At 40.5% G+C, this 15376-nt stretch overlaps 1 protein-coding gene across 2 annotated transcripts; it reads left to right on the top strand.

Annotated features, from left to right (window-relative positions):
* The first annotated feature begins 4039 nt into the window (after positions 1 to 4039).
* mief2 (mitochondrial elongation factor 2) lies at positions 4040 to 10278 on the top strand. Of its 2 annotated transcripts, XM_079575956.1 has the most exons (8): positions 4040 to 4312; positions 5880 to 6026; positions 6131 to 6296; positions 7676 to 7773; positions 8390 to 8566; positions 8635 to 8798; positions 8869 to 9021; positions 9592 to 10278. In XM_079575956.1, the coding sequence occupies exons 2-8, from the start codon at positions 5889 to 5891 to the stop codon at positions 10088 to 10090; spliced, it is 1395 nt and encodes a 464-aa protein (XP_079432082.1). In that variant the 5' UTR covers positions 4040 to 4312; positions 5880 to 5888; the 3' UTR covers positions 10091 to 10278. The 2 variants fall into 2 exon arrangements, with proteins under 2 accessions (XP_079432082.1, XP_079432083.1); XM_079575957.1 differs by lacking the exon at positions 4040 to 4312 and having other exon boundaries at positions 5844 to 6026.
* Positions 10279 to 15376: the final 5098 nt, after the last annotated feature.

The raw sequence follows: 15376 nt of genomic DNA, 5'->3' as shown, positions 1-15376 counted from the left end.
TCAGCGGCCGAAATAAGCCGGGCTGACCTCCTCACCTCGCCAGTTCAAATACTTGTGTTTGCAGACACATTTCCTGTGCTATATTCGCTTTCACACCTATTTCTACTGTACGTGCCGCTCAGTGTGACAACGAGCCTCTGTTGGCGACTCAAAGTGGAAATGAAAGGGGACAGTTTGTTTGAGCTTTGAACCTCGTATGATCGATGGTTCGTTATCTGGAGTTACTTAATCGATTCAAGTTGGAGTAGAGCCTGAACTGTACTGGACTTGTCGTATTTTGGTTAAAAGGAATGTAAGCAGGACAGGTTTGTCTGCCCTTCAAACCCGCCTATAAAAGGGCGTTAGTACCTATGTTCGTCCCCTCACCTGTGCTGTGGGAAATCGCCGGTGAGAACTGTGCAAATGGACTTGCGTGAGGTTAAAGGGATATTTCAGGATTTTTGACATAGGGCCTCATTTCCTAGTTATCCAGAGTGTTGCTGATTACTGGAGATATTTTTTTTTGTAATTCATGCAGTTCTTATGTTTGAAGAGTTTCGTGGTGCTAGGCTAATGCTAGGCTAGTGCATTTCTATGGTATCAGCTAGCCTGCATTAAAAACAGTCTGACCCGCTCCACAGAGCACCTGAGGCAAATCACTTATAACACCAGACTAACCATATAAACGTCTGTGTCCATAGAATAATTTTTGGAATATAACTGACCTGCATCACATGAATGATCGCATTTTGAGGGACTATTTTCTAACAGATCACTTCGCCGCTGCGTAGCTTATACAAGCACGAAGCTGATGCTGCTCAAATATAAGTTATTTTACATGCAAAATGGTTGAAATGACACAGACGTTTATATCTTTAGTCTGGTGATTTGCCTCAGGTGCTCTGTGGAGCGGGTCAGACTGTTTTTAATGCAGGCTAGCTGATATCGTAGAAATGCGCTAGGCTTGCACTAGCCTAGCGCCGCGTAGCTCTTCAAACATAAGAACTGCTTGAATTACAAAAAAAATATCTCCAGAAATCAACAACACTCTGGATAACTAGGAAATGAGGCCCTATGTCAAAAATCCTGAAATATCCTTTTAATGGGTCGTTGTTGTTTTTAGCCTGTTGGTGGCCCTGGACTCCGGCTACGTGCGTTGGGTTGGCCACACTTGAGTGACAGAAATACTGATGCCAATAACACCATAGGAGCACTTCGACTTTACTGCACAGGCGTCGAAGTGCTCCTAAGGTATTGTTACGCCTTGCAATATAGTTCCCCTTTTTAACCGCTTAGAAAATTGACAGGTTTAATTTTGTGTGACTATAGCGTTCGGGAAAGTCCACAGTTACCATGGAGATCCGCCATCTTTGCAGCTGTTAGCATACATTTCCATAGACTAACATTAGCTAAAAACAGTATAAAAAGTGGAGAAAAAAGAACAACTCCGTTAGCTGCAGAGTTACTGCTGGTAAATACATCTAACACACTGTGGTGTCCAAGTGTTTTAATGTGAAAAATAACAGTATAACAGTATTTTAACTTTTAAAATCTCCATTAATTTACAATTGCTGCTAATCCCATAATGCTTAGAGATATGATGTCACATTCCCGAACTCTATACATGGATCGTGTAACTACTCTCGTCACTATTTAAACAGGGGAAACATGGAAGAGCTCGGTCGCTTCTCACTTCACCCCCGTTTGGGACAGGAGGAGAGGCTAAATGCTAACAACATGTTTGGTGTTTTTGCTTGACTGAGCGCATGTGTAAAGACCAGTTACACATCAACACGTCTAACCTGAGGTAAGAACATATCTCAGTATGCAAAAACGGTGAGATATTCCATCACTTTATCTGGACAATGTACTACTACAACCTACTCATAGCATTAATGAAAGAACACGCGGTGGTGACGAGGAGTCTTTGAGATTAGGATCTGGTTGAATGATGTACCAGTGTTTTTTGACAATGAGTCAAAACAGTCTAGTGCTGCAGAAATCAGTTTTCCATTGCATTGTGTCTGTTCAAAGCGTTTAACCAACTCATCAGCTGATAGCCTCAGTAAGAACTACAGATGAGCCGGACGGTCCGGACCTGTTGAAATCGGTAGGTTCCTTTTAAGTGGCCCAGGGTGACAAGATTTCCTGTGAAATGGAGTTTCTTGTTAGTGCTTTTCTACATATACTGTAGGTTTGAGTCTCTGAACATTAAAATGTCCAAGAAATTCTTTTTGCATGAGTCCCTTCGTTTTTCCTTCTCTCTATTCCACTCCTGTCTATCCTTATCTACGTTTTCATTTCTAACACAACAAAAGTTCCAGAAAATGTGGGATGAGATTCTCACAGTAACCTTCTGCACAGATACAGTTTACATACCCTGGCAGGGTTTTAGGTCATCTTTTGACCATTTTCAAAGAATATGAAAGATCACACACGTTTTTTTTTTACTCATAGCTAGTGGTATGGTAGTGAATTTGTTGGATCCAAAACAAGCAACTGCATTTATTCACACACAAATATTCATCCTCAGAGATGACCTACTTATTTTCTGTTTGTCTCCTGTCCTACAGTGACCTCTCTGGAGCTTCATTTGACATAAAGTTGTAAAGTAGCACTTCAGAAATGCCTTCACCATTCACACGTGTTAATTTAGTCGACTAAAATATGTAGTTATTATTTTAGTCATAGTAATATTATTGCAGACTAAAATTGGACCAAGACTAAATTAAACGTTTTTCATGAGACTAACTATGACTAAAACGTCCAGATATTTTTCGTCGACTAAAATATGACTAAGTAAAAATCAAAAGAAGAGACTAAAATCATCCAAACTTCCACTGACAGTCTGAAAGAGCCTGTCCTTAAAGCAGAGGACCTTGATTAATTTTGATTATAATAAATATTATAAATGCAAAGTCCACTAAATTTGTCATTAATTTGGTCAACTAAAACTAGACTAAAATTGAAGAGAATTTTTTGACTAAATCTTAACTCAAATTAAATTACATTTTCGTCAAAAGACGAAAACTAAATTAAAATATGTTGTCAAAATGGTTCTGGTGGGCTTACTGAGTGAACAATGGCCAGTGAAAGGCCTTCAAAACCAAAAGAGAAAAAGTTAATGTTATTAGTAACATTAATATAGCTACGACTTAAACAGTTCATGTCATATCGGGTACACAAACATAGGTTTATGAAACTAAAAATCTTGTTTCAGTGTCATTTACTCATTGTCAAATCAGCAGCTGTATAGTTTTTAGCTTTGATTTTTCTAAAAAATGTAATATTAGGAGTTTAACACTGGCTAATCAGCTACGTGCTAACTTATGGACATAAAACATGCACGGTTACATTGAAGATTTGTCTAAAACATTGTAAACTGAAAAGTTCTAAAATAATTTTGTTGTAGCCTATTTTCAAGTAGCCTATTGAATGTTTTCTTTCTTGTAAAATATACCTGGGCATAGTCGGTAGTTAGCACATAGCTGATTAGCAGGTGTCTTGCTTTCAAACTCTAAATATTAAAATTTTTCGAAAAATCGATGCTAAAAATCAATGGGATATTTTATGTCGGATCCAGACACTTGACTGGGAGTGGGTGGGACTATGTTCATAACAAGCGCTGTGGCCACGTGCCCTGCTTTTAACACCAAAGGCTGAAATACAATGCAAATCAACAAAGTAACAGAATACATTACAAAATACATTTTAAGGCAAGTACTCAATATTCTCTAACTAAAGACAATTTCAAAACGAATCCCCCCTACACTACTGAAGTCTCATTAATGCTATGCTTTGAGGATACTAGTTGCCTATTTGTGGGGTAAATAAATACATAAATAATAATAATGAATAAATACACAATGAATAAATAAAGTAAGTTGTAGATAAATACGTAAATAAAATTAAAAAAAAATTAATAAACACCTACAAAATAAAAATAAATTGAAGAAAATGAGAGAGAATTCAGCCCCTGTAGGCTCATATGTTCAACACAGCGGGGCGCTGTCGCTCTGTCACTCCGCTACACTGCATAGAAGAAGAAGAAGAAGAAGAAGAGCGAGCAGCTGTTAGCTTCTGTATACGTCAAACAAAACAATGGACTTTTGTCACTTTATACGTGTTTCTTGAGGATTGAAACGTCTGAATCCGGATTTAAAGCAGATGATTTTCTCTTGCGCGGCTTTATACTTTCATTTGCCTTGTAAGTCCATCATTTCTTTGTAGCTGTGTGCCGTTTTCGAAAGGGCACGTTGATGACAGCGCCGCAGCACAGTTAGCTGCGTTAGCATCCGGAACAAGTCGGAACAAGTTTTGAGGCGAGTCGCACGTACTTTTGTTAAATGCCTACGAGTATTCAACACGCTCGTCTTGCTTGTACTGCTTTTGGTGCTTGTGGAAACGTGTCAGGCTGTGTTTTCTCCACAGCAAGTCAACATTAATGAGCGTTAAAGATGACAGGAAGATATTTGTGGGTAGCAACTTTCTCACTGGCTGGGATTGACTGATACGTGACAGACGTGCGCTTTAAGGTTGTGGATCACGCATGGTCTATTTTAAGCCTCGCACACTGGGGAGGGACAGGGGAGCTGTGACAGTGGGACAGGTGACACTAGAGCCAGCAGGAGGGACAGTACCCACGCTAAAACTGTTGTGCTGTTACATTTATGCACGTGAATCATAGAAGTAGACTAGTTAGTGTTTGGCATTGGCAGGGGGGACCTGGCAGGTATTCTACATGTTTCATTTGAACTACTCTTTGAGGAATATGCTGACTGCCTTGGTGAAACATCTAAGAAGTCAAAAAACATAGAACCAGTGTATCTTCTAATTGTGTCAGTTCATTCAAACCTTTATTCAAACAGGAAAAAGCTCCTTGAGATCAAAAATCTCTTTTACTTTTGTTCAGTTGCAGTTCAGTGTTTATTTACAGACATAATAGGAAATCTCTACCTGGCAGCAATGCAAAAAGACTGCATTGTTTTGAGTTGTGATTTCAGCTGCATTGGCATAGTGAATGTTTAAAGCCACACTGTGTAACATTTCACACTACTAGAATTCATTTAATGACAGAAAACATGGCAGACAGTCTCCATGGAGATGCTGACAAAAAGCCAAATATGAGATTTAATTAGATTAGGGCCTGATCCAAATCTATCTCCACTGCAAAAATAGAATTTTCTATGTTTAGCTTCCCATGTTTTGTGTTGGCAACCAAAATGTTATGCAGTGTGCCTTTAAGTCAGTTATATTCTGTTTGAAAACGTAGTATTTCACATAATTCAAACTGGAGTATATCGAATTACATTTGTGGGTTACAAAAAAGCTAAAGGCCCAACAAAATGTGTGGAGTTGGCAAAAATCCGAGGCACTCCAATGGTGATCCTTTATTTCATGAGGAGCAGCAGGATCTCATACTCGGCATAAAGAGTTATCAAGACACTGGCGTTCTTTAAGGTGCATTACACAACTTTTTTTGTGGAAAAAAGTAGATGTTTTGCGTATTTGACCTTGTAGTGACCCAGCGGCTGTATGAGTGGTCAGCATGGCGCCTTTACTTTCCATCACAGTGGTCTCTAGGATGAGCCAGGATCAATTGTTTGGGAGGTTTTCGCTGCTGACGGGGCCTCTCACCAGAAAACCTAAGTAACCTTAAGCACATCAAGTAGGAAATATCTTTTGTGAGGAAGCTGTAATTACTGTTACAGATAAAGCACCATAAAGCCATGGCCAATTGCTGATCTTTGTATTTGGCAAACAATGTGTGAGTGTTGGAGTCCAGTAATGATGCAATGTTGATTCCTGATATCTTGATTTCAGATTTTATATATTTTTCTATATATTTGACATAAGTACTGACCAAATACTTTTCCTCACTTCCTTCAGGGTGACCCCAGCGGGAGGCCATGTACTTCCAGAGCACACGGCGGAGAGGGGAGGATGGAATCACCATGATCATCAACTTCCTGCTCTCCAACACACGGCTGGTTCTGGGTGTTGGGGGGGCGGCCATCTTGGGGATCGCCACACTGGCAGTAAAGCGGGTCAGTATTCTGAACAATACTCTTTCCTTAAGTGTTACAGTGAAAATAGTGGCAACATTTCACAGACATAATTAGCTCAGTTATAATGTTGTGGTCATGTCCAGCTGATTGAGCGCGCTGGCCGCGCAGCCGAGGAGGAGAAGGTGGAGCAGAAGATAGCGGAGAGCTGGGAGGAGATCAGCCGAGTGTCCGCCTCCCCCACACTGCTCAGAAAGGGCCTCGAGGGCGTGGTGCTGCAGCATGTCTCCACGACAACCAAACAACTGAAAGGTAAACCTCGCTGTGTGAAGAAAACTCTACCCTCCACTTGGAAATATTGTGTAAAAGTCCCCTCTGGGGACAGGACTTTTCTGAGAAGAGATTCTTAATCTCAGTGGGACTTTCCTGGTTAAAAAAAAATGAAGTAATTTGATTATGTGAATGAGTTGTTATCCAAATGATAACTTGAGTAAGAGTATTGAGGACATTTTTAGAATGTCATTTACAATTACATTTACACAGGAGAGAACCCAGGGTTCAGTTTTGGTCCGGGTATGTGCCCTGCTCTGCCTGCTTTACCAAGTGAAAAATACAGACAGCAACAGAAGCAACGTGCCCCAACATGAATTCATCTTTTAATATTTTCTGTCAATGCGCACCTGCTGCAGAAGTCCCTATTCTCACCTTTTGTGGCTTCAGTGCAGCAGCCTGTCATCCACGTGCACGAGGCGGAGAGCGTGAGCACAGAGCGAGGAGGAGACTGAAAACAGTTTGCGATGTTTGCTTCTATACTAGTTTGCTTTGATTTCCTTGCGGTCAGACAGTTGCTTGTTTTAGCATTAACGTAAAGCTCAAAGCTAAAGCTGCTGTCAGAGTTTGGACCCGTCCTCCCTCTCAGCAGACTCACTACTCTATTTTATTTAGGCTTGTCTGTTTTAGCCATAGCAGTTATACAGCCATGTGTTATGGTTAATTCTAATTTAAATTAAAGGGTTCAGAAGTGTCCAGTGCACTTGAGACCACAAGCTACCAGGATATATGATCAAATATACAAATGATAAATCAGGTACTTTTGTCTGTTTGTGATTATTATTGACTTGGCAGCAAAAATATCATTTTCTACGAGAACATACTGCAAGTGACAGTAATGTTGTATGTTTGGAAAGAATGAAACCAATGATTGTCAAGAAATATTAATAAAAAAATATTTGAAAAGACAATAATGCTAAATAAATCCTGATGTGAATCCCATTGGTCCCCATATGAAAAGTAAATTATAAAAGCAACATTTATCTTAGAAAGTCAAAAATCCCAGCCACAAGTACCTCAAAGAACATGTGATAAGTAGTTATACAAATGCTCTGAGGATCATGAAATAATTGTTTTTGTAAGGAAACATGCAACACAAAGCTTTGGTCATTTGTTCACAGGGGGCAGATCATTTAAATGTTTGACTTTGGAGAAAAAAATGTAAAACATATTCTTGAGTAGAAGTGAAAAGTACTTCCAGGAGCACATTTTCTTTAAGAAGTAATAAATGACGCTGATTATTCTGACTTTACCTGACAAAGAAATGTGCTCTATCCCCAACATCATTTAACCTGAACCTGTACATTTGACTGATTTGAACTGTTTTGCACCTTTTGATGAAAGCGTGTGTTTCCTTACAGGCGACCTGTGCCAACAGCCTCCTGCGTCCAGCCTGGAGGGCCAGAGCGGAGCTGAGCCCAAGTCCAAGAGGCTGCAGCTGTGTGCGCTCACTCTGCAGGTAGTGCACCTTAAGTGGACTTTCATCTAGTTGTGTGACCCCAACAAAACATTTTAAAATGCAAAATAATTTCTTTATGATCATTGTGCTTTGTTTACATTTTAAGAACTAGCTGTGACTGAAAGGGCATATTTAAAGCCACACCGCGTAGAACTTTACCCAAAAAATAAAATTGAAATATTTTTAATAATAAATAATAATTTTTTGATTGACTGATTTGACTAAAGTCAGTAGAATTTTAGATTTAAACAGGTTAGGTTCCCATCCAAATCCACTCTTTGATTTCTCACTGCAGTAATAGTAATTTTCTGTGTGGAGCTGGTCATCAGGAGCATGTTTTGTACTGATGGCAACAGTATAGTCCAAAATGTTACGCAGTGTCCCTTTAAGGGTCTGTCCCACCTTATTAATGGTTATGCGACAGGAAAAGAACCTTCTGTGTTCATTACATAAAATGTATTAAATATAAACATGTTTGACTCGCCAAGTGTGCTTTAGTCAGTTTTGATCAATTAAAGCATTACTTTGTGAAGTCAGTCCCTCAGTTAGTGCAAATAGCTTGAGGTTATCTGTGGATAGAGGGATTATTCCTAAGACGTCCCGTGTGTTGCTCCAGGAGCGTTTGCAGCAGTTCTACCACACACGGGCCGCCCTCAGCCCACAGGAGGTGCAGCGGGCCGAGGCTCTGGCCCTGGACATCTGCACTGAGATCCAGGGCTTCCTCCGCAGCCGATACCCCGACATGCCCCTGGGGGAGATGAGCCTGGGCGGGTCGCTTCTGGACGACCTGCAGGTACCTTTGTCTTGTGTACCTTATTTGCATTGATATAAAAAAGGGTTCCAGCTGAGTTTTCCCTGCAGGTGGTAAGTGCAGACCACGCCTGTCTCCTGGTGCCTCTCCAGTTGGAGTCCTCTCTGTGGCGCCTCGTCCCAGGGGAGGAGACCCTTCTCACGCACCCTCTGCACTGGATGGTCCGACGGGTCAACCTGGAGTATTTCCCCAGAGGACGCAGCTACTGGGACAGGTGGCCATCGAAACAGAATCACTGTAATCCTGATGATAGTGATCTAATGGTAAGGTTCTGTGTCCTGCAGGCACCTGGTGGGCGGTTACCTGTCCTCGGAGGCCGTAGTCAACTTTTTGAGTAAATCAGTGATGGAAACGATGAACTGGCCCTCGGTCAGCAGCACCATGGACTGTGTGGTCAGACCGGTGCTGGGAGGAGCGGACCAGAGGCTGGAGATTCAGTGAGTATGGCCCAATGCGCACTGGGTAAAAGTATAATATTCATCAAATCACCTACATCAGCGTCATTTAAAGGGGCAAGATGCAAGTTTGCCATTTTATACTCACTACTGCCACATCAGGTCATACGTGTAACTGCAGCTTCTATATTAAGTTCGTGCATGACGGCACTTCGGACCGAATTAACACCTTTTTGAGTGACAGTGCAGGATTTTAGAGGCAGTTGTGGTGAACAGGTCTGAGCTCATTAGGACATGGCTGGAACATGTAAGGGGAGGAAAATACATAATTTTAACATGTTTCAACTCTGTATAGTCCCTTTAAAGTTTGTTGTCGATTTTATTCTGAAATTCAGTTTTCGCAACTTTCTTTGTGTTCAGACGGACGATGGCTCTGGAGATGATTAAATGCGTTTTTATTTTTACAAAGGAGCTAAAGGGATTTTATTTAAAGGGAAAAAAATAGAATATAAAACTATAATAAAAATCTATTGTTTTTATTTTAAATTCATGTCAGTTTAGTACAATCTGAAAATAATCATGGCGTTCCTCACTGTGCCTGTATTTCTACAGAGTTGCCAGAGAAGGCGATGCCAGCGGCGACCTCTTCATCTCCATGCTGCCGGTGCTGAGGGAGGGCGACGCCACTCTGAGCGCCCAGCCGGAGCTCACCTCCCCCTGGGGCAACGCCTGGCACCTGTCCATGTACCCCTGGGAGACGCAGCGGCTGGCCCAGCTGGACGCGGCGGACGGCGGCTGCCGCAGACTCTTGCTCAAAACCCTCAAGGCCGTGTGCAGGCTCAACCCGGCCCTCCGCCCCCTCCGGGCCGCCCCGCTCGCCAATCTCCTCCTCCACCTCAGCGACAGCGAGAGCGACTGGTCGGGGGGCAGCCTGGAGGCGCGCTTTCAGCAGTGCGTGGCCGAGCTGATCGGGCACTTGGAGCAGGGGGCGCTGCACAGCTACTTCAAACCCGCCGTCAATCTGCTGAGCGGGCTGTCGGAGGACCAGATCGACCAGATGGGGTTCATGCTCTACTGCGCCGTGTCCGAGCCCGAGATCCTGCTCATGTGACTTAACAATAAAACCACAGGGTCCTAAGTGATGCAGACGCCACTTCTATTGTGAGCCTTTAGCCAAATGTCATATCTTCATCACAAACATGCCTAGGCTGGGGTTTGGTTTCACATTCGGTCACTCTCCCTCAGCTGCCAGCCCACACTTCGGTAAACATCACACGAGGCTCAGACACCTTGTACGTGCTACTTTCTAGAAGCAGCTTTGCGCCCTCTGCTGGCCTGTCGTACAGCTACAAACACACACGGGTTGGGTGGAACGAAATGAACCTGAATAAGCTTCTTCACAATGCGGTGTAGGGGCTACGTCTGACAGCTTCTCTGACTGCGTAAACTCTTACTCAGCCAGAGGTTTTCTGTTATTAAAGGCCAGGTAAGTGAGTCCAGTCTTTTCTAATGACTATGGTACATGCCTAGTCATAGTTCTATTGCCAAATACAACACGAGCATGTACTGTGGAGACGTAATGTGCTGCAAATGACATTTTGTTTAGTTTGAAAGCATTTAAGAACATGGAGCATTTTATTTCGATATTTTTTTAATCTTTACTTCAAAACGTCAACTGATTCTGCAGATAAGTTGCGCCTTTTTAGTTTGATCTTTTTCAGCTGCTGTTGCCACGGCAGTTTTTTTTGTCCAGATAAACTGATACAACTAGCTAACCAACTATGTAGCCAGATAACTAGAACATGGTCCAAGCAGTTCTTCAGGAAATGCGAGAGTTGATTGGTTTTATGGGTTTTACTATATCGTGCTGCCTCACTTCGAACCCCATGACCTGGTGTGAAGATGTGCAGTGTTTGTATTTGCTGCTCCTTTTTCTTTCAGTGAAAGAAACACGACACGGTGAAGTCCGGGGTGTGACGCAGAAAGTCGCTCTCAGTCATTTTCTCAGTAAATAAAAGCTTGCCAAAACTTTTCAGAGGACAGCTCAGCACTTGGCTTCTTATCTTTTCTGAACTTGGCTTCGAAACGATTACGCATACGTTTTAGTATCGAAAAACCACAGTGCAAAGCAAAGATCATGTAACTCTGCCTTATTTAGGCCTCTGCGCTAATGCTGCACTAATGCTGCTAATTTAATTCTGTTTTTCAGCAATAACTGTATGTCGTCTGTTCCGTTTCATTGAGTAACCTTGCCTTATGTAATACTTGCTTTTAAAATGAGTTTTGTGGAAGCAGAAGTTTGTTGAGTAAATGCATTTGTTAAGGTTTGAACGGGAAATTGCAATAAACTTGAAGTATTGGTTTTGATTGTATTTTCCTGTTGTTTTTTATGAATGTAAAAATAACCAAAACAACAAGTTATTGGAATGAATAGCACTTTAGACACAATATTTATTATAAAAATGTCGGAGGAGCCCACTGTGTTTCGTGTATGTGGGGTAGGGCTGCTCGATTATTGAAAAAATAATAATCACTATTATTTTAGTCATAATTGAAATCACGATTATTCAAACGATTATTTGTTTCCTTTAAAAATATTTGTACCTTTATTAATAAATAAAAAAGCTGAATATTTTCTGTTTTCTGAACAGTCATAAAAGTACAAATTATTTCAAGCATGCCTCGATTAAGGAGAAGTCTCTGCTTCACACCTGCCCCCTGCTGGCCAGCCCTCACACCTGCACAAGTAAACAGCAGACATCAGAAATTATGTGTTTCCTCGATCGACTTCTTTTCTAATGGTCTTCATTCAAGTGTTCTATACTTCTTTATCATGTTTAACTTATACATTTTCTTAAATGCTTTAATAGTTTTGGAGCCCTTAAGTTGAATAGATAAACCGTTCCATAGATCAACGCCTTTGACTGATAAACACCTCCTCTTAGTATTACTAATAGGTTTTTGTAGCAGATCAGTTCCTCTGAGGTTGTATCTAGATTCTCTAGTTTGAAACACCTCCTGTAAACACTGAGGGAGCCTGAGATTGTGAGCTTTGTACATCACAACTGCTGCTATGTCAGGCAAAAGCATGAGCCATGGCACGTGAAATGGGAAAAGGGGAAATAATCCCACCGCCATGAAATAATGCAAGTCTGCTTTGCAAAAAATAAATAAATAAAAAAGTAACATAATAAAAAATAAACAAAAATTGAAAAAAAAAGTTATGCTAATTTTGTAATCGTTCAGTGTAATAATCGAAATTGTAATCAAATTTCGATTAATTGCACAGCCCTAATGTGGGGTTTAAATTCTTCACTGCTAGTGTATCGTTAAAAGAAAAAACAACTTGTGTTGTCTAAAGCTGCAAATGAAGACGCCATTCTTCAAGTCAAGAACCTCCAGAGTTAAGTTACTAATCAGGACTTGATCAGGAAAAGGCTATTCATACAACAGTGCAACCCATAGGTCAGACCTGAACCCACTGTCACGAGTTATTTTTAGCTTTTCGTCTGTTCTCAATTCATTTTCTGCAGATTAATTACATACCAAGAGTTTAGTGGATGTTTTTCATAATCCAAGTATCATCTCAAAAATATAACAGTGCCTCAAGCTGGACTCAAACAACAGGAAAGAAACTTCCTTTAGAACCTGTAACTTAACTGGACCACAGAAGCACATACAAAGGATCATGTATTACTTGTATTACTCTATGGAAGGTTTTATTTTGCTCATATTAACTCCACATAAAGTCTCCTGGTCGAGCACTCGGGTATAAATTCTGTGTTGTTGTTATTTAAAGGTTCTGATCTCACATGAGTGAAGACACCGTGGGAAAATGAGAGGTCTGTCTTTGGTTTGAGAGCAGCCGGTGAGCAGGAAGCAGATGTGCGCCCTGTTGAGGGAAAGTGCAGTCACAGTTTCACAGTGTGTAACCACTTCCTGCACAATCCAGCCGAGATTTATTTCACGCACCAGCTGTGCAACGAGAGACAGTGATGCTCCTAAATGTTTGTACAGATTTTTAATGAACGCGTCCTTCAAAATTCAGGTGTTTTGATTTTACTCCCTGAACACCAAAAAAAAAAAATGGAAAGGAGTTTGGGAGGAGCTTGGAGTGAGATCGCTTGAAAATCAGGAAGTGGATCTTTTGGATCTAGTTTCAGCTGTTTTTGATCAGTGTTGCACTTTCTGACCAAGGGTGTAAGACAGTGATGAAGATGTTTAGTCTGTTACATTATAATCAGGGGGGAGGGTTAGGGACGGCAAATGTGAGGCACTGTAATTGTGTTTCACTCACACAGATCTTATACATGTATTTTAGAAACTAGAAGGCCTAGGCTTTCAAATCAGGTGTCACTCTGACATAAGCTGTCATGCATAATTGGAAAAAATAAATAACCCTAAACCAGAGGTGGGGAGAGGAGTCAAGTAAGAGTAAACAGTGGTACTCTTGGTATTAGTATCTGTCCATGCCTGAATAAAGGACTTTTATATTTGTGCCCCGGAATTTCTTTGACTGCATTTACTCATCTGTCGCTTTTCTGCTGCTCTAAGAGTAACATTACTTTCAAATCATTTTACTCAAGTACAAGTAAAAAGTATGCGTGTGTGGATCGGGAAGTTTGGGCATCTCTGCTGAGACTGCTGCCCCTGCGACCCGGCCCCGGATAAAGCGGAAGAAAATGGATGGATGGAAGTAAAAAGTAGTGGCCCAAATATTTACCAATAAAAAGTACAAAAAGTACTTGGAGAAAATTTTACTTTAGTACTGTGAGTACAACAGTTTGAGCATAAAGGTTGTGACATAAATTATGAGAAACAAAACATGAAAACGTGATAATTGTATTATTTTCAAAGAAAATACTTAATTCACAATGATTTGTTTTTATGTTTTTTTATTTAACAAGCCTTAGTATCACATGGTGATATTATATATTTAAATATGTGTACACTACATGTGTGTATTTATTTTTTTACTCGTCAAAATGAAGATGTATCTCAGAGATTTACTCATAGTGGCAGGAGTTACTTAGTTACTTGTTTTTTACTCAAGAGTACAGATACTTCATTTTAATATTGCTCAAGTAGGCGTAAAAAGTTGTGTATGAAAAAAAACTACTTCCAAAAGTACAATTAGTCACCTGAGTAAGTTACCTGAGTACAAATACTTGAGTAAATGTAACTACCCACCTCTGCCCTAAATCTAACCTAAACTATCAAGTTAAGAAAACAAGGCCACACTAAGTCATTTGGACTCATTTGATGTTTTTGTTCACTCCGTGAAGTTAGCCCCATCAAACTCAAATTTATATATAAAAGAAAACAACTTTTTTTATAATCTACTGTTTCCCCTCCTCCATTTATATGTTTTTGTTCTAAATTTTCACTTGATGGTCACATTTGTGGTATTTTTGGTATTCAGGGACAAGGGAAAGCCTCAGATCAATAATCACAATAAATAAATCCTCTTTGTTGTTCCAGTCTTTATTTCTCCGTAAGATGTACATGACAAAGCACTGCACAGCTAGTGTTCAGGTACAGATGTTTGACACTCTACAAGAGCAGTACTTCAACATCGTGTATACAGATAAGTCATCCACAGAAATACAAAATATCATGAGCATTTTTTGAATTATCCAAACAAAAATATACTATAGTGGGTCACGAAGCAAAGCATTTGGTGCACGTTTAAATCTGAAAAATATGTGGTTTTTAGTGATGGGACTTTCACAGAATGTCCCATCACGAAAAACTAAAGGAAAAGGCGTCTCATTGGGCTATAGCGTTGGGTTTGAGGGAGCGTCATCACAAACTAAAACTAACAAGGACATGTTGTGTTGTGGCTGTCACGGTTTCAGACGCCGAACAAGGCCTCTGCTCAAAGACTGGCTGGATGGAGCAGTGAGGGACGGGGTTTGGTGCTGGAGTACAGGTACAGTACAGGTTGGCTTTAGGAACATGCAGTAGTTTGTTTTACCATTGTCAAAATAGTTCAATCTACCTTTTCCAAACTTTTTTGGCCGGGACCCCAAAAATTGCCACGTAAAGAACTCGGGACCACCATTTTATAAAATCATTGTCTTATGCTACTTTAGGACAGAAAAACATTTTAAAATCAAGCGAATATGCATTTAAACCTCTTACCCTTTGCCCAACAACTTTCTTGTTGCGTTGTTGGCACCGTTTTGTCACATTTTGAGTGGTTTTGTCTCTTTTTTGTCACTTTTCTGCTGCTCTTTTGGGGTTGTTTTTGTTGCTTTTTCATCCGATTTTTGTCATTTGTCTCACTGTCTTTTTTTCTCGTTTTTGTCAGATTTTTGTCATTTTTTCATAGCTTTACATAACGTTTTTGTCACTTTTTGTCGCCATTTTGATGCTTTTTTTCCCCCCCAGAAGC

This window comes from Gobius niger (genome assembly GCF_951799975.1).
Source record: "Gobius niger genome assembly, chromosome: 18".
NCBI lineage: Eukaryota > Metazoa > Chordata > Actinopteri > Gobiiformes > Gobiidae > Gobius > Gobius niger.
The sequence above is the reverse complement of the archived record's forward strand: the minus strand, read 5'-3'. Positions and strand labels throughout refer to the sequence as shown.